The 19,829-nt window shown below is 45.8% G+C and overlaps 1 protein-coding gene across 2 annotated transcripts in view; it reads left to right on the top strand.

Annotated features, from left to right (window-relative positions):
* LOC126529385 (sorting nexin-29-like) overlaps positions 1-19,829 on the top strand; it is a 59,889-nt gene that overhangs the window by 4,284 nt on the left and 35,776 nt on the right. Inside the window, exons 6-10 of one of the 2 annotated variants that reach the window (XM_050176980.3) lie at positions 10,572-10,746; positions 11,742-11,812; positions 15,211-15,342; positions 18,660-18,753; positions 18,909-19,141. In XM_050176980.3, coding sequence (XP_050032937.1) covers positions 10,572-10,746; positions 11,742-11,812; positions 15,211-15,342; positions 18,660-18,753; positions 18,909-19,141 — 705 coding nt within the window. The remainder of the gene's footprint in view (positions 1-10,571; positions 10,747-11,741; positions 11,813-15,210; positions 15,343-18,659; positions 18,754-18,908; positions 19,142-19,829) is intronic. The other variant, XM_055069813.2, reaches the window with a different exon arrangement.

Genomic DNA, 19,829 nt, shown 5'->3' with positions numbered 1-19,829 from the left:
TCAGCAGAAATTAAAAAATAGAGTGCTTTCATAATGTTAAAAAAAAAGGCAAGTACCCCGTTTTGTTCACTGTACGTCCAAACACATCCTGTACTAAGCTGGTGCCTGTGTGTCTCTTAAAAAGGCTCAAGTAATAAATGTTTATCACCACCACCACCTTACAACAAAAGCACTTATAGCTGGTGGAGACAATATACAGTCTCTGGCTTTGGCTCCTAAACAAGGGCTCTGAACAGTGACCGGCGATATGCTAATGAGAATTGAGTGTTCTGCAATGGGGCTGCCAGAAAACGTTAGCACGGTTGTTTGCCTCTGCAGCAGATGGACTCATGACTACACCTGTGTGCATTTGATATGATCACTTACTTAAAAAAGTCCCAGACAGGATATTAACCTTCTAAGTGCTGTTAAAAAAGATCCATAAAAGTGTTCAGAAAATGACATTGGGATAGCTCATTCTTTTTCAGATTCAAAATATATATGTATGTATACACACCATGGGGTAGTCAATTCACAATTTGTGTCTGAAAGTACAAAGTAACAGGTACCACGCACATTGTCTAAAGGTTTTGGAATTGATAGTTCACTTCTGTCGAAACCACTTGATGCTACTGACACATCTTAGAGCACATATTTGCTAAGAAACGCCTGCAAATGCGAAAAGTCCAAGTCCACAACAAGTGGTCGTGGAGAACTAGAATGTTGCTTTCATATTCTAGTTCTCAAAACATGTACGACTCAAGGGCCCGCACCACACTCCTTACACCATAAGCATGTTACTTTGCGGACTCTGTTAGCAGTGTCGCTTCAACCTTTGCAACAGACAACACACCGCGTTGTTGGACGTTCGTTGCCTGCTGAAGACGGGATAAAGTCCACAGAGTGCCTTGCCACCAGACTATAATGCTTGCTTCTAAAGAATGTGCACGCCTGAGACAGCAGCAACGTGCAGCTGGCAGGCGCCATTTTTAAGATCTCTGGTGGACGAACGGAGTCCGTAGGCGCCTTAGCGGGATGATACCTTACATGACGTCTATGTAAAGTATCATGTGTACCTAGTTCACTTGCTCAATTCTTTAAAGTACAGAGAAAGCAAACCAAATACTATGAGGCACAAGCTATAGACGTGACTGAACGTCAGGTGCTGCTTACTTTTTTTATAACTGTGCACGCGTCTCAGTCTTCCCATTCGAACCCTGAGTGACGCACCAGGAAGCAATAAGCTGCCATCGGTGAAGGGCGCACGTGAGCTGTCAAAACACTCCTGCGGTTTTCTGGACTGACATTGAGTTGCACTTAGTCAAACATAGCTGAGTTTTCGCACACCGTGTTGTCTTATCAGTTCTATCTCGGGCAGCAGACTGCGTAATCTCGTTCCGGTGTTGTGGCCAACACAGAGCCTGACGCACACCTGCCGGTCTGGGAGCCCCGTCATCACCATTGTGCCGTGCCGAGTTTTAATTTTTGAGGCGCTGCTGCCTGCTTCCATTGAACAAGAGCACGAAATGGAGTGCTTAGCCCAAAGAAAGTTGTCACGACGTCGCTGTTCACTTACGCCGGCACTTTGAGTCGCGTCGGGGAGCCTTGCAAGTGAAAGCTTTTGGGTGTCTTTTCCAAGGAGTAACGCAACTAAATAGGGTTAATATTCTGTCTAATGCTAGTGCGGGAAAATTAATGTAGTAACATACTTATATTTCTGGTCAAAGTGAGGGGATAACATGGCGGAGCAACATGAGCTTAAACAACAAAACAAATTGACAGCTGAAACATGTTGCTGTTTTTCAACGCTGTAACTCACTGGTACTCAATGATCATTTTTTCCTTTTTCGAAGTATAGTTTCTAATTACGGGAGATACAGTAGTTATTGGCATTATTTTAAGCTCTGTCTAACAGAGTGTGTTGTTCTTAGCTCTATTTCTTAGTAGTCAGGATAGCGAAGTCTTGATGGCCTTTCCAGTGATCAACTTGTCTATGCTTTTTCCAAAGACAGTTTGCATTCTCAGGTATTGTTGCACGAAAACATGTATTAACAAAAATTTACAAGGGAAAATACGAGCACAGCAGTGGCCAATATAGCACGGAAGAACTGTCACCCTTTCTTCTCGTTAATATTGCCCGAGAAGATGCTTTGGCCTTCATGAGCATCACGGCACATGAAAATGCTCCGATTTGTAGAACTCTGATGAGTGGCTTCTGTATCTCAATAACGCTGCACTCCCACACAAATAAATGGGATGACATCGCTGCCTTATTTCGTTCTCTCTTTGAAGACTGAAACGAGAGCTTAAAACAGAATTTTCGAGATGTGAAGCAGATGAGGAAAAATATGACGAAGCACTGAGGGCTGTGATGAGTTTGCAAGAGTTCCAGATCAGCTTTTAACAATTGATGAAGCGGTGGGACAAGTCCGTTTCATCCCTGAGGGAGGTAATTTCAAGGTGAATGGTCTCTTGGAATGCTCTGTGGAATAGGTGAATTGGAAAAAAAAAAGTTATGCGGATTCAACACGGATGTTGTAATCTATGGGAAGCAAAGCTTTTTCTCAAGCGGTTGTTTAAATACTGTTAAACCAAATGCGATGCGTACGATTGCCCTTATTGTCACCTATGCAACATGTAATCTTATGCAGTGTTTATGTTTATGTACGATACTGTTCGCAACTTTAACCCTTTGAAGGTTTTTGCCGTACATGTACGACGGCGATTTTTTGTCCCGCTATTTCTTTGCCGTACGGGTACGGTTTCAACCCTCCGTTTGAATTTTCGCGCCATAATGATGATGCGGGCTCACTGGGAGGTGCTGCCATCTCTTAAGACTTACAAGAAGCGTTTGAAATTTGTGCTACCTTCTTGGGGAGATAAAGAGAACTGATTTCTAGCTTCAGCGCGTCACGCAGACTGTGGCAACACCCCTTTTGCGGTTTCGGTTTCGCCACGTGATCGCAACAGAGGCGCGCGAAATGTCATTTTTCTCTTTGTCGGCACTCTCTTGCAGGGCGGTGGAAGTTGATTTCTATCTTGATTGGACTGCTCTTAGCTTATTTATCACCACCGCTCATGAGGTATTCTCGCTCCCTGCACCAACGCGCTTACGCGAGAGGGTGCCTCAGACCTCGGCCAAAGGCAGCCGCATGCAGGGAAGATGTCATGTGTGCGCGAACACAACTCGTCGCTCCAAGAGGAGAACAGACGCGCATTTTAGGTGTGCAAACTGCAATAAGGCGCTGTGCGTGGACCCGTGTTTCAAGGAGTACCACACTCTGAAATACTATTGAACATTTTGCAGTTCTGAGTGATGCCAACACCAAAATACTGTCCCTAATTTTTTTTTACTATTTATTCCTGACTTTATACATTTTTTACATTCAAGATCCGCAATAAAGTAATTTGACCACCTGGGAAAGTTTTTTTTCAAAATAATTCGACCTTCAAAGGGTTAATGTGATGGAATGTTTACGTTCATTCGAACTTGCACTGTGAGATGTCGCAGTGATCTCAGGAGGACGAAGGTGACAATTGTCGAAGGAAGAATGGTGAGGCCAGATGTACGCTAAGTGAAATGTGATGGAAAGGACGGGAGTAAGGTTGACTATTTTCCCGTTTCGTCCCTTTGTGCAGAGTGTAATGGAAACTGGCTCTGCATACGACATGCTCTTGCGTGCACATGCTACATGACATGAGGCACGCGCTTATTCAGCACCATAGCAACAGCCACGGTCTGGGAGTGTCCACCTAGAATAGCTTTGGCTTAACACTCCGAAAAAAAAAATAGTGCATTACTTTTGGATTCCACATTGTACGTGTCAATTGCATTTGGACCGTTTCAATTGTATTGGCCTCAATGGACATTCAACATTCAAGCTTGCCTCTGTGCCCACCTCAGTGACAGTGGCATACTGATGCACAGCACAAGATTACAGATTACATTCCTGGCCATCACGGACGCATTCCACTAGTGGTGCGACGCTTGTGCACCCATAAAAGTGCAATGATAGTACCATGTACCACCAGCATAAACTGAAACACAAACAGGAAGAAACTAATTAGAGCACTGCTTATCAGTAATTGCATGGCAGTGCGATGTGTAATCACTACATAGTGGGTTCCTGAGCAGGGTGCAGTTCCAGGTGTACATTTTTGTACCTTAATTAAGCCAGTGTCACAATGGCAAGCGAAGCTGGAATTGCAACTTAGCATTGTATTTTCACCTCGTATACATTTGAATGTGTGCTGACACGGTACAGCCTTGTTATAACTAAGTTGCATGTTGCATGAAAACATTTTCATTATATTCTACGTTTGCTGTAAGCATTTATTCATTACATGCTGATATCAAGAAGAGACATTATCGATTTACATTGTTATAGCTGATGATTTGTTACTTCCGTGTTCGTTATATCAAGACCCAGCTGTATTGTGTACCATGTCATGGAGCCTCCCTGCAGCCAGACAATTGAAACTGCACCAACATGGACCTCTCTTCTGCATTGTTTCCGCAGAGAATGACTCATTCCCTCACATGCCTTTCTTTTGTAGCATGCTTTCTTTCTTTATTTAAGCCAGACTGCAACAGGGGCCGCTCCTTGGTTTAGCAGCGTATTCATTTCACCTAAAACATAGCAGCCCGCAGGAGAGGATGTGGCTCGTAAAGTGAACTATGGAAAAAGGAAGGCACAGTGCATTGAACTAGCAAAGAGGAAAGAAATGACACATACTCAGAAAACAGGATGAAGAATGACAGCATATGCAGTTTAACACGGTGTCCGAAGAGATTGGGACAGCTGCCGGTCATAGGCAGCGCATGCCTGTACTCTTCCTGCAACTAAGCTGTAGGAACGTTGACATTAGGGGACCCCTGCAGCATACAGACTTTGTGCTGATTCACTTGTTAGGTTCTCTTGCTCTAGAGGGCTGTGCCCCTGCATCGTCGGGTGAGTGTGTCTGAGTGGTAATGTTGTTTTGTAGCCTTAAGCAAGTGTGCAAAGTGTGCGGTACGCTTCTTTCAACACCTCGGAAGCCTGCATCTCTTATCCAATAGCCAGAGGAGTGCATTGGATTCGCGGGAAACTAAGCCGAGGTCCCACAACTTCGGAAAATCGGAAAATTTGACATCACAGGATTCAGTCAGAGTGAACGCACTTGCATGCACCAAGCTTTTGTGGCCTCTGCAGTCCCTCTTGAACTGCCAAGTCTAGCTATTTTAGTGTCATAAAACCAGACTAATACCTCCGTGCTTTGCTAAAGTTGTAGTCCATTTACACCCTCTCATCACCTGCCTCATTATGACCAGTACAGCAGGAAATCATTTCCCATTGCCCTCCATTTAGTTAGGCCAATGTTGCTCAGCCTATGCCGGTGAATTTCCAGGATCTATATCCATCTCAGCGGTAAATTTATTTTAACATGCCATATTTGTCTGAATTAATAGCTAGAGGAAACTATGGCATTGTTCTTTCCAGGTGTTGTCTCAAGCACTGCCATTTCTCCTAAGATCATTTTATCACCTTCAAGAAATGTTAGTAACTTAGTGAGAAAGTCGCTAAATTTAGTGAACCTTTAGTCAATCATGATGACAAATATGCTTTTTTCGGAGTCCTAGGAAATTTGTTTTTATTGTTTTTTTTTGCAATGTATACAGCCAGTGAATTGCCCCAGTAAATTTCCTCAAGAGGCTTTGGATATGTTGAATGTCTCGGCCTCACTTTATTCCAAGGGCGACATTTGCGCCACCTTTTACTACTTCTTTTACAGGCATACATAAGGCCTTATTAGCAAACAATATGGGTACATCAAAACTGCTTTTCTAGGCAAAGCACAATATTAAGGTCTCATACTCCTTTAGAATATAAAGGATTGTTTTTGCCTTTCAACATTTTGACCACTGACTCGTTACTGCAGGCCATAATTTAAAACTATAGCTTAAAAAATTAGAAAGACATCTAGTAATATTCAATATGTCAAAAAGATAAAATTCTGAGCAAATCATCATTGTCGCTTTTTCTCTAAACACGGAGTGTTTTGGGCCGCTACATGATGACCTTGCCCAAAGAAGGTTACTAACACTGGCTGGTAAACACTGCGATTTAACTCAATAGGGAGTCAGTAGAATTTCAGTTTGAAGATATTCCTCTGCAAATGCAGGACAGGAATGACAGCTAGTCAATTTTGTTATGATTACCTGCTGCTAATTCCACAGTTTTGTAAAGGCCGGAGTGCTTCACAGAACTGCGAACTGTGCTTTTGCATGTTGCGTCTCGAAGCCACTTTCAAGCCTTCTTTACAATCGAGGTACTATCGTCAAGGGTGGGTACACTGACCCATGCCAATCGGGTGTTTGTGATTAGAAGAAGGAGGCTTACTTTAGTGCTCACACCCTTGAAAGCCGAGGGCTCAAATGGCGTGTGACACAGAGCCGCTATCTTCGCGTCACGTTAATGATTGCAATGTGAAAGTGGGCTCATGACACGAGCATGCTGATAAAGCAGCTTCAGAAAACCACACTCGTGACATCGGCTTACTGATAAGCAGGGTCTGAAACAATGGAGATGTGTTGTCGAGTTGAAGCGGCTTGCGAGGGTCCTGAGAGGCGCACGCTTTTGTTGCCTCTTTTTACGCACCTTCAATGAATGTCACATATTTTTTTTTTGCTGAAGCGGCAACACACTCACATGATGTATGATGGTGTGACGCATTGCAAGGAATCTATCAGTGATAGATGTATCAGTGCTTGCATACTGATAGAACTTCACCGACCTTTTTTCTTTCTTTATGTGTGTATGTCTTGTGCTTAGATAGTACTGAATACAGTCGAACCCGACTATATTGAACCCGTTTACATCGGATTATTCTATATATCGAACAATTTCTGGTCACGGTATAGTTACAATGAGTATATATAGCAAAAATTACGCTTACATCGAACAAATATTGCAGTGACTCCCGATATATAGAACGTCAAGCGGCGGAAAAGTGCCCCCAGAAGTTGGCTTTCCCTCACGGTAGCGGGGAAACCCGGCGGCGCGGCTCCATCCAACCGCTCTCCCTACCGTGACCGCGCTGCCTCGGGCTGTTCGGGCGAGCCGTCGACACTCCCCCTGTCGCGCATAGTGAAGTCTATTATCCTCCCTCTTTCTCAATCATCTTTCACTTCCCACTCCCTCTCCCCTGACGACGCTTCGCCGTGCTCCCTCATGGGTTGCAGAATCAAGCGTCCTTCCTTTCTTTAAATCACTATCTGTCGACACTCCCCAGCAAGAAATGATCGGGGCCGGCTACAGCGCTTGCTCAGACAGCCAATCAGAGGCTCTTGTGCGCTCTTCGTGTAAGATGGCGAAAGTGCAAGTTGTGTGGCTGCTTCTCTGGTTTATCGTGTTTGCGCCTTGTGGGCCTTCTCCCGCAGTGTTGCCGTGATGCAGCGGCAGAATTTGCCTTTCGTAGTGAAGATCGAAATCATAAATCGTGTCGAACGCGATGTCCCCGCAGCGTGCAAGATTCCGAGGAGCACTCTCGGCACGATTAGGGCTAAAGTGACCAGACTCGCAACCCGGTGCCCATGGCGCCCGACGCGTACGCACGGCCGTGTAGGAGGCGTTCTTCATACGTGCCGGTTTCCGCGTGCTCGGTGATGACTGTAAATTCTGATGAATACGACGAAGCCGTTGCCGGTGTTGGCGAAGTTTGGAGCGAGCTGTCAAAATTTCAGGGACATTCGAATCAACGGTGGACGAGTTTGTGAGTGCAGATGATGGTGTCGCGACGACGGTAGATCCCGAAACGAAGACTACATCGCCGACATCGTACCGAGCACTAATGAAAGTAGGCACGTTGAGGAAAGCAACTACGGTCCTTTGCCCACATCCCCCGAAGTGATTGGTGCACTCGCATTAGTCTGGTGCTTCTGCGCGAATGCGGAAGGTTGCGGCCTCAGCTGCTCGGACTCCTTAGACAACGTGGGGAAGTGTGTGCGTCGCAGGCAGCGAAATTGGCCAAGCAGAAGAAAATGCAGGACTAACTTATGCGAAACTAAGCTAGTTTCGCCAATAAAGTGATCTTATAAATGGTATGTGCTTTTATGACATCCAATTATTTAGCAGGCTTATATCGAATTATGCTCTATATCGAACTGATAGGCGTTTTTCTGCGAGTTTGATATAGCCGGGTTTGACTGTAATTCCAAGAACATATTCAGTCTTTTTACCGTACCTGTACTGCGTTAATCAGGTCAAGTTGCCACAGAACTTGTAATAAATAGAATAGCACGGCAGGATTGCCCCTTATGAAGTAACCTTTCGTTGCACAACTTTTCAATGTATGTACATTGAGACTCGTTTATCTTGACTTGTGCGATGTAGCATTTTATTGGCTGTTTCATTCTTTTCTTATTCAAATAAGACTGGGCCCGTTTTGCACCAAGCTGAACAGGAGTGCCTTACCTCTTGAGCTGATGAATGATTAGCCAATAGTGATTATTCTGAATCTGAAGAAGAACCGATGAAATGAAATAAAATTTTGCTTGATAACAGAATACAATTGCTTTGTGTAGTTATGAACCAAAGAACGTTAGCTCATATTTTTGTTACTTGTTCTAGTTTGGTTTTGACCTACAGTGCAGAAACTTAAATTTCCTGCTTTTATCAGAGGTCTTGCATTCAAGCTTTTATGCCCTGTGAGCAGAGCCAATTATGGATTGCTGGTGCAAAGTAGTTCTCCAAGTCCTGTCTGTTGATTGATTGATTGATAATGGATTGCAAATGTTGGAAACAAGAAGTACAATACTTTGTTGGCTTCTCTGCAGCATCGACTCGGTAAATGTGGGAAAGATGGTGATTGGTTTAGTGAAACATTTCAGCTATTTAGTAGTTTGCAGCCAAATGTGAGGGGAAGTCAGTTGCAATAAAAAATAATTAAAAGATTGAGGGTGCAAAAATATTACATTTCTCATAGTCTGACATACGGACTCTAGAAAACAGTCTTCTAGTGTTTACAGGCACTTCACAGATAGTCACTTCTAAGGAAATGCGATGGCAGTTTCTTAGCCACCACTACCTTCTCTGCTGCTCACCCTTGAAATGTGGTACAGGTTCATGGAAGGAAGCTTATGACTGAAGTCATTCAGTCATTGTCAGAAAGCTATGACTGAAGGCATAACCTGTGTGCAAGTTAGTGTTTCGGCTTTCATTAAATTTTTGGCACGTGTTACGTGTTTTAAAGTACAGTGCATTTCTTGCTTTCTGCAGTTCTGAAGTGAACAGTGAGTGAAGCAGATTCGTGGTTTTGGGCAGGTTGAAACTCGTTCGGCATTAAACATGTCTGCACGAAAGACGCGCAACACTTTCCTCCATCTATCCTTACTCGTAAGGCCAATTACTATGGGAACACGTGCAAGAAGATTACATGCAATTACACACTTGCTTGATAATCCTTACATTACACGGGCAGCTGTCAGACTGATCCCCACTGCTCTCACCTAGATACAAAAGCTCCTTATCTGTGAGGTGTGCTGATGGCCTGTTTATGCTTGGAAGTCACCTGAGTGGGCCATTTCTGCAGCCTCGTTATAATTCGTCTCGTGTTTTTACTGCAATTTTGTGAAGCAAGAAAACTCTTCAAACGAGGCCTTGCAGCCACAGTTTCTTACAGAATGCCAAGGTGCACAGAACCTGTGTCGTAAATATACTATAATCGTGCTTTCTGAGTCTGTCATTAGACGGAAGACATTTATTATCGACATAGTTTTCTCCAAAAGTTAATGCCATGGCGTAGACTACACCTTTCACACAAGCCCAATATCTCTTCGCATATTCCATTTTATACAATAACGCTTATCATTTTCATTTCTTTGCCATGCATTACAGTTAATCTGTATAGCCACAAAAGCTTTTCCAGGATAGAAAGAAAACCACCAAGACGCTAGCGCTATAGGTCAGCAACATGAACACAACTCACTCAGAGTCACTTGCAAACTACTTAGGGCAGACTCAGCCAAGCTCATATGATTAAAGCTCGCCAAGAGCAGACCCATTCTGGCTCGCTTGGACTCATGCTTGCCCGAAAGTAGCCCTCTCCATGCTCGCACGGATGCAAACTCGCCGAAACCAGACTCGGGCAGGCCCACTCGGATTCAAGAAAAATCACGAACTTGTTCGGAGTTAACAGAATCGCGAGCTCCAGCCTGCTCTTGGATGCACAGAGGCATACCCTCTTGAGGTCACCTGGAACCAGCCTCACACAAGGTCCAGTAGAGTCAGTAACGACTTGAATCGCATGTGACAGACTTACCTAAACTTGCTCAGACTTGTGCAAACTCCAGTTCACTGGGACTCGCGCCCACTTTGACATGCGCCGACTCACCTCGGTTCTGACTCGCACTTTCACAGACTCACTTTGACTCGTCCAGATTCAGATCTGTGGGTGGCTTCGAGTCTGTGAGTCGATTCGTGAACGAGTTCGCCGGCACATAGGTGGCGCTGTCGCTAATCTCTTTTAGAAGCCTTTGAGAGTCGTAGCGCAGACGAAAGCACTTGGAACAGCGAGAATCAAAGCGTTCGACGTTGGTCCCTGTCCTGTTGCAGTGTTCTGGCACTACGCACGGACCCACCTGACCAAGCACGAGTTGGAGCGGTACCTGGTGCTGAGGCACGTGAACACCGACGAGGGCCGCGGGCGGGCATGGCTGCGGTCGGCACTCAACGAGCACGCCCTCGAGCGATACATGCACATGCTCGTCGCCGACCCCGCTCACATAAGGTGGGGGGGGGGGGGGGCTTGCATCTCGCCGTGTGGTGGCATCGGGGCTGCTGGAAGGCTGCTCTTGTCATCGGCAGTATTGAGTGTCGCATAACTAACAAAACCGCTTGTACTGGGTGCACGAGGTGTTTGCGAACTCGGCTGCAGATCACTGCAGAAGTTGACACTTGCATTGTATACCTCTAGAGCTGCTTCACTTTGTCATTTAGAGGGAAACGAACAGCCATGTAAAATGCACCGCCTGATGTGAGCTTGAAGCTGTTGTTGAAGCTACATTCAGTGAATTTACCGAGGCGGTTTTGCTGTACAATTTCTCAAAACAGCAGTGACGCTGCTGCGGTGTACAGCATAAATTTATGAACAGGACTTTAAAGGCGCTAACACGTGCAACAGTTACAGATTCCATTTGTTAGTCAACCTTGTGTGATGTTGCCTCCTCCATATTCTTTTCGTATATTTAGGCTATATGCCACAGTAGTCGTAAGTCGTAAACCAACTGGCTCAGATGAAACCGTTGTAGCTTTGAGACTAAGTGTTATTGCACAGTTTTGTGCAAATAGTATATGTATAATTTTGTCTCAAATATTGTTTCACCTGCAGAAGTTGTCAGGTTCTTCAATGCCTTGCACACCTGTTAAATGGCTCTTCAGGCTAAACTGCTGGCACATAAATTTAGCATAAAGGCACCAGTGGACTTGGAATAAGCTTCTGTTGAGCAAGCAATGCAATGAGGCTATTTGAGGTTTCATTCATTCATTCATTCATTCATTAGTACAAGAGGAGGTCCTGAGCGGAAGTGTGAGGGCAACCTTTTATGAGTGATTGACACCAGAATTGATGCATTATGGGTAACAGAGTAAAAGAGAATAATATGGCAAGTAATTAGGAACAGTAAACATGTATAGCATATAAAAAGCAGGAGCAATGCAGAGAAATAAATTGTACACAATGCGAGTTTACAGGGAGGTTTGTCATGTTATATTTATTGCCCACAGCCAGTTCTATGAGGACACAGCCTTCCTGATGGACCAGGAGAAAAGCAGCATGCTTCCCACCATGTCAGCAGGTGAGTCGGCGCATTCACTTGCTGCACTGGACTCTGTGAGCATTTCTTGTTCGGCCATAGAGCAGGAGAGCTATGCTTGCGACATACTTTCTGGGGTAGGGAAGCGCAAGGTGTAGTGACTTAGCTTGTGCATATGCATTAGGTACTGCACAGTTGTCTGACAGTGCTTGACAACATTGTCAGTTTTCTTGGAACAGATAGTGAATCAGTGTTGCTTCCGCATGCACCAGTTTTGCATTTGCCAAAATGTGGAAGAGAAAAGCGAAAAAAATGAAATCGGGACTAGGGCGTGTTTATTATTATAATTTTTTTTTTAAATTAAGAAATGCAGTAAATGAGACATTTATGTTTGCCGTTCCTCAGCATAAGCCGGCACAAATGAGACTACAGTCGCCGACCGTTTATTCGGACCTCACGGGGACCGCGGAAATGTCTGAATAAACAGGTGTCCGAAAAAACATTAAGAAAAAAAATCCTTTATTTCCACGCCCTTACTCAGGCGCGGCAGCAGGCGCAAAGAAATCGTGAATGCGCCGTTGCACGCTGTTCCGTTTTTGCACAATCAGATCAGCCTCAATCTCGGAGAGGGTCGTGCGGTCACTGTAGGCGGCTGAAAGCACAGTCACTGCTTGTACAAGCTCCGTGTACGACGGCAGCGGCGGACATGGTGTGTCATCCTCTGACTCAGAGTCATCATCCGGCGGGGTAGCACAAACATGACGAATTATTTAGTCATCGTCAAGTTCTGCGCACGTCATTACAGCACTGTCAGCATCTGTAAAACTATCAAATGAGGCAGTGTCCGGAATCGCAATGCCACCACTGTGCAAGTCTTAAAGAATATTTTCGGCTTCAGTAGGGAGCACATCTGAAGGCGACAGATCTGGGGCCGCCATGGCACTCACTTCATCGGTTATAACAAAGCAGTTCTGTAGAGTGGCAGGGGCCACCGCCTTCTAGGCATCCGCAAGCATGTTTATAGCCGACACAAGGCTAACAGCGTACTGCTTGGTGGGGTCGATGCAGACGACCATGCGGTTCAAGAGGCGTGCTCTGTAGAGGACCTTCAAATTTTTTATAATACCCTGGTCCATGGGCTGGAGGACACTCGTGGTGTTGGGTGGCAGGAATTCCAAGCGGGTGCACTCGAGATCGTCGATTTGAACGTGTGCACCGCAGTTATCCACAAAAAGCAGTACCTTCCGGTTTTGCGACTTGAACTTCCTGTCAAGTTTGCGGACGTAGTCGCTGAAGAGCTGCTGCATGATCCGTGCTTTTTTGTTGGCCTCATACCACACGGGCTGCGACTTCGCTCCCTTGAAGCACCTCGGGCTTTTGGATTTCCCAATCACAAGAAGCGGAAGCTTCTCTGTCCCCGACATGTTGCTGCCTACCATTATGGTGACGCGCTCTTTACTATGCTTCCCGCCGTGGCAGGGATCACCAGACACAGAAAGGGTCTTATCAGGCATCATCTTATAGAATAGAGCGGTTTCGTCACAGTTAAAAACGTCGTATGACGAAAACTGGGACAACGGCGACTCCAGAGTCTCCGAGCGATAATTCGCAACAAGGGTCCGGTCGACGGCACCACTTTCGCCGCACATCCTCTTGAAAGCGAGATCGTACCTTGTTTTGAAGTTACGGAGCCATCCGTCACTGAACATAAAGCCCTCGATGTTCATCCGGAGAGTGAGCGTCTCTGCTTTCTGCTTCAGAAGGTCTCCAGACACAGGAATCTGCTTGGCAACTGTAGCACACAACCACACATGGAGGGCTTCTTCGAGCTTCGGGTGGCTGCCGTCTCTAAAATTTTTCCTTTCCAAGCTGGAGGAAGACTTCGTTGCTTCGCCAAGAATCTTCGTCTTGTTTCTCATGGAATCCGAGACCGTCTGCTTCGAAATGTTAAATTCTCGAGCAACTCCGCTTTGAGACCGGCCGCTCAGGACTTGCTGCACAATGGCGATGTTTTTCGCCATTGACATTGTGGTATATTTAGTACCACGCTTGCCAGCATTTCCCAGCGCAGTCTGTGCGGGCACTATCGGCGCCATTGGACACTTGACGCAATGTTTCCGTATACTAACACGTTCGATCACCGCGACCTCGACACAGCACACAAAGCAAACACCACTGCGTTGTCACGCCGGCACCATTCGCATAAACTAAAAATGTGGCCTACTCGCAGCGTCGTGCACAAAGAAAGAAACAAATCAGCTGCTGGATTGCCTTGACATGGCTATGGTAACATGGCTTACTAAGCTGAGACCGGAACTGCTGTAGTCACTCATAGCCACTCTACCGAACCAGGCAGAAACGATGATGATGGGCGGGGATTTTCAGTAGCGCCACCTCGTGGGGCAGCAAGGAGGCTCAGTTCAAAACAAAAATGGTGTTCAGCAAGTCGAACCATGCACCGGACAGAGTCGGTGGGGGCAAGTGCCATCGATCGAGTTGGCTCAAGGAGTGTTCGAAAAATCGGACGAGAGGTTGCAAGGTGTCCGAACTTTCGGCAGTTGTTATACATTATGGTCTATGGGGAGAATGGTGGTGCCGCGAAGCTAACCGAATAATCGAGCATGTCCGCATTTTTGGAGTCCGGAAAATCGGTCGGCGACTGTAATTATTTTCAGGAACGCTCTTGTGCCCGCTTTGTCTCCGTAGCTTTTCCCTTCATTTCCACAGAAACATGTCCATGAGTATATTGTGAAACTGTGGTTGTGCGTGTGTGTATGTGTTTTTAAGGAATTTTGCAACCACTTTTTTACATCAGGCACGTCATAAGGGTCCAATACCCATTTTTTGGGTTGTACGTTTGTATGTGCAATCAATGTCACTACCGCTGTCAGAGGATACAGGGCCAATATTGCGACACGAAGATCTAAGCGGGAGAAGAGGCCTGGTAAAGTCGGAACGGCTGTTCAGATTTAGCACTCGCGTGTGTCTCTTCGCCACACCTATCACCACTTTCACAAACATGGCGTTTAATGCTTGTAACGCTGTGAGTGCACATAACCTCTGTTATCTCCAAGCTAGCATTGCTCGGTGGAAGGATGCTTTAGACAACAAAGCCAGCATGGGTTTCAGGACCCTTCGTTGTGCTTCATGATGAGTGATGCCATTTCTCTACCAAGAGATGAAGGAGACCAAATTGAAGAAAAGTTGACAACTTCCTTTTATGTGTTTTGCTCAAATCATAGGCTGAGCTGACATAAGTGAAAGTCGGGTAAATAATTGCAGTGGTGTTGTTGCCATGAAGCCATGGCTGGTTTATGAAAGAAAGCTCAGCTTCCTAATGACATAACGCAATGGAAAAGCACGAATAGGGTCGTTGTTGGGAAAAAACAAAAGAAAACCAAATTTTTATTTGTCTTCTATGCTTTTGACCATATTTGCAGGGCTGGGATCCATCCTGTTTGCAATCAACATTGACAATCCGGACCTGAATCCTCCAGAGTCAAGTGTCGTCGTGCGGGTTCCCACACAGGCAGGGCTCGCGGATACGCGTCCAGTCATTGCCAAAGGCTTGGGTATGGCACTTCTGTCATTGAAGGACTGGTCCGTGTAATTAGAGGAACTGAGAGATGAGAGATTTAGCTTTCTTTCTTTTACATTTGCACAAGGCAAATATAGGTGAAGGGAAGAGGGTGAATCTTTTCGAGTTGCACGAGCGCACATCATCCGTAGTCAGTAATAGCCCACTGTTATTCTGTCTAAATTTACGAGCTTGTGAAAGCAGACCCTTCATATTCAATCGTATGACCTGCAAGATCTGCTTTACTTGGCAGGGTTTTGTATGTAGCTACAGACGCTCTTCACTGGCTATTCCCTCTTCTGGCAATTCTGCAGTAGCCTTCTTTCTTGGCTGCTGTTTCCAAACACTTACCTGTGTGCTGTCTCACCAACTTCGTGTGGCTGGCTCGCAACAGACAACCTGAATAAATCTGTAATGGTAGTACCGTATTTACTCCTATGTAGGCCTATGCATAAGTATTTAGAACAGTAGTGTACGAAAGTCGAGCATTGGCTTAAATTCTAGGATGTGGTTTAGCTTCAACTGGCAGCCATGACGCCTCTTAGCCAGAACACGAAAGAAACGGAACAAACTTTTCGACTGTACTGCAAAGTGGATGGCTTTTACCAGGCTGTGGAAAGGTTGACACCATGAGGTGGAAAAACAGATATTGTCAATTTTACCAGGACAAAAAAAAAAAAAAAAGACAAGCGAAAATGTCTATAGCAGTGGAGGTTATACAGGTAGAGGCGATCGACGCTGCAAATGTTCTAGGCATCACTTGGAACAAATTCAAATGCCTGCCTCCTTCGAGATGTTGATAGACTGTAATTAAATGCACATTCTTTTCACAGTAATATGATTTTTCTTTTTTTGTTTGGTTTACATTTAAGGAACTTTTCCTCTTTTTTTATTTTTCAGCTTTACAAATTGTTGGGTTGGTCTAGAATCGAGGGCGGCCCAGATTCAAGTAGATATGGTATCAGTGTGCAGTGCATAAAAACTCCTTCCAGTCTTGGAACATGCAGTGGGTTCTCCTCACTGATTGGTTGAGGAGAAATGAGCCCTGGCCTTAGTTGCCCTGCATGCAGTAGATGAGACAGAATAGTTAAGACTCTCGGATGATCTTGAACATGAGGGCCATGTGTGGTGAAATCTCCCATAGCACTGTCATAGTCACTGTTTAACACATTTATTATAGCTTCGCATAAAGTGCCCACACCGGCTGTGGAGTTTTCGGAATGGTTTATTATCAAGACCTCGCTTTAGCAAATTCTCAGTTCAGTGAAGTTTTCAGCTGAAAGTGTGATGTCGACATCACGGGTTCGATCACAGCTGCTATGGCCGCATTTTGGTGGGAGCGAAATTAAAAAATGCTCTTGTACAGTTGAATCTCGATAATTCAAACTCGAAGGGGCCTGAAAATTTGTTTGAATTAAAAGGAGGACCTATTCTTGAAGTACTCGTGCACCATAGCACAATGCACGAACGGTGCTAGTCGTGAAATATCGCAGTGCGCACGCACACAGCGAGCAGGCACCACGAAACTGCCTATGCCGGCCAACGCTCGCTTCCCAATAACAGCAGAGAAAGAAACTTCACGAAGCGGGCTAAGCTGGCACTGGGCCGGTGGCGCTAGCACCGAAGCACGGGCATGCATTGGCTATTGAAGGTGAGGGAGTTGAGAGGTAGGGCGAGGGGAGCACAGTTGCGAGGAGGGGCAGGAAGCAAGCGGATTTGCTTTCTGCCAGCTTATGGATGGTGCTAATTACCTCTGGCACCTAAGACTGGCACCAAAGTGGCAGAGTTGCTTCCTGCTGCATGCTCGCATGCTAATTCCTTCGTCTGCTGACAGATCAGCGCTGCATTTACATTCTTCATCCTGCATTGTTAACACGTCATGTCTTATGAAGATGACGAAGTCGTTGCCACTGATCTTAATCGTGTTATTGTGCTGCCTTCAGTTTTGGTATCACCGCATGCAAAAGACGAGGAGAATGAGGTACTGGGTGTCGCCTTCGCGTCTTTGTATTCAGGATCTGTCTTGTTGTAGAGTCAGATGTGGCGGGCTGTCTCCAACAACCTTTCCATTGGGACGTCTCGGTTTTGACTTGTCATTTAAAAAAAAAGACGCAATTTCACCCGAAAGGCGAAGCATCGGTTGCGATAGCAAATCAGTGGACATCTCTATGAAGCAAGGATAGTAGGTTTGGATAGTAGGCTTATCTGCCGTATAAACTTGTAAACATAGGCGTACTAACTAAATTAATAATCATGGTGTCATGTGCGCATGAGCAAACATGAACACATCTGACTCGAAGACTGCGGAAAGTCGCTATCAAAATGCTGTCATGAGGAAACACGGCATCAGCAGTGAGAGAAGTGACATTCGTGCTGTCTATCGCTTTGACGCAAAGTGTGCACCGTAAACACACAGCACGCACATAGCTACAGGCCGCTGACGCACTTAGACTCTGCCCCCAACACAGATCAATCTCAAGATACGGCTGCACGATCGTGCGCAGCCGCCATATGTGTAGCTGCAGTCAATGTAAAATGCCGCCTCCCCCCCCTGATGCCTCGCGTGCAATGGAAGATGGCGCACTTCCTCCCGGCTTCGTCTCTTTCACGTGGGCAAGATTGAGTCTCGATGTCTGCTCCCCTCGCACGCTTTCACTCGCACATACAGCGCAGGTCGCACGGCGACGGTGTTATGGCACTTCGACGTTATACGGTACCGCATGCTCGACGTTGAGGGGTCTGTCATAAGCTTTCCATCTATGGCGGTGTCAGAGCAATGCTGGTCGAAGGTGCCGCCGTGTCATCAGCGCACTGCTGAAAGCATTGTCGGAGCGCAGTATGTTCGAATTAACCGTCGCTAATGCTTGTGCGTTTTAATTACCGGGCATTCTTGCTTATTCTAATACACATAACTTTGACAGGATCACAGCATCAGTTCGAATAAACATGAAGTTCGAATTAAGCATGTTCAAATTAATAAGATTCGACTGTACTTATATTTAGGTGCACGTTAAAGAACCATCAGTGGCTAAATTATTCTGGAGTCCCCCACTGCGGCATGCCTCATTATCAGATTAATGTTTTAGCATGTAAGGGCCTAGAATTTATTATTTTGAAATGAAGATATGGAATATTTAAACTAAGGTTTAACTCCATTGTAGGCATAAGTAAATTTCCTTAATGCTGTGGCACTGCACTTTTAATGCCATGTTGTAGTGGGCCTTTTCAGCTGTAATTGCCAATGCAACTGCCTGCCTTGGCCACTGGGGTTAATGAATGGACTGAATATAGCAACCGTGTTTGATCTCGCAGTTGAGGGCAAGCGGAAGAAGAAGCGCCGCAAGCCTCGTTCCAACGTGGTCTCCTTCGACGATGAAGATGACGAGGATTACACATTAGACAGCAGGTTAGAGGTGTTTCCTAGCTACTAGCCCTGTCCAGTGATATTCTTGTTCTCTCATTCAATGCTTGGACCTTGAAACGACTGTTGCTGAATGTTTTATCAGCTGAACCCAGCTGTATTTCGGGAATTTGGAAACCAGTGTGTCGATCAAAATGCAGGTTCCTGGGCAACCACAGCTGCTTCAGCGCACCAGCAACGTGTCTCTCGTCTCCCGTGGCAGCAGAGTTCCCAAATGTGGCCCTGCAAGTCAACGGTGACGCGTCGTCTGCCACGGGCGACGCTGCAGATGATGAGGGAGCTGCCACTGCCGTGCCCACCAGGGTTACAGCAGACGACGCGCAGAGTGTCGAGTCCCTTGCCACTTCCGATGGAAACCTGTCCGACGAGAGAGGTTAGTGAGGGCACCTCGCTTGTAGAGGGAATGGGGGCCGTTCATCTTCATAGCGGGATGCTGTTGCTGAGCGATTTTATTGTGAGAGCATTGTATGAGCTCATGATTCAAGGGTGAGCGAGTTCGTGAGTGCCCATCGTGAAAAAACTCGCACCAAAGTGAGTTGACATAGACACACCGCTGCATGCATGTCCTCTTACTTGTCCTGTTTTTTTTTTCACTGTTTGTATTTTTCATTATGAATTGTGCCAACATTCCAGCCATATTTGCAGAGTCAGCATCGTGTCCCAGATATGTGCCGTGTTTATTTGAATCTAGGCCGATAATTTTTTTCAAATAATCGTATACCAAACTCTAGGGTCGGCTTAGATTCGAAGATTTAAAAAGAACACACGAGTTTATAATTGAAAATGATAAATATGGTGCATAGCTAGCGCCATCTAGAAAAGCCAGTATCGCAGCTGCTACTAGCTGCGCCAGTAGCCAACCAAAGTACACTAGCGATGTCGCCGTTTTAACCTGTGTCGTATCGGTATGGTGGCTTACCAGCGTTTGGTGTGGCATTATTGTAATGCCACCTAACTGGCGATGCCACAAACGAAAAGTTGTGCTAGCCGCAGAGGCATCGTCAAACGCTCAAGCCAGGTGGGACTTCAGCATCGATGAGAAAAACGTCCGTCGTTGGAGG

Source organism: Dermacentor andersoni, chromosome 8 (assembly GCF_023375885.2).
Source record: "Dermacentor andersoni chromosome 8, qqDerAnde1_hic_scaffold, whole genome shotgun sequence".
NCBI classification, from domain to species: domain Eukaryota; kingdom Metazoa; phylum Arthropoda; class Arachnida; order Ixodida; family Ixodidae; genus Dermacentor; species Dermacentor andersoni.
The sequence above is the reverse complement of the archived record's forward strand: the minus strand, read 5'-3'. Positions and strand labels throughout refer to the sequence as shown.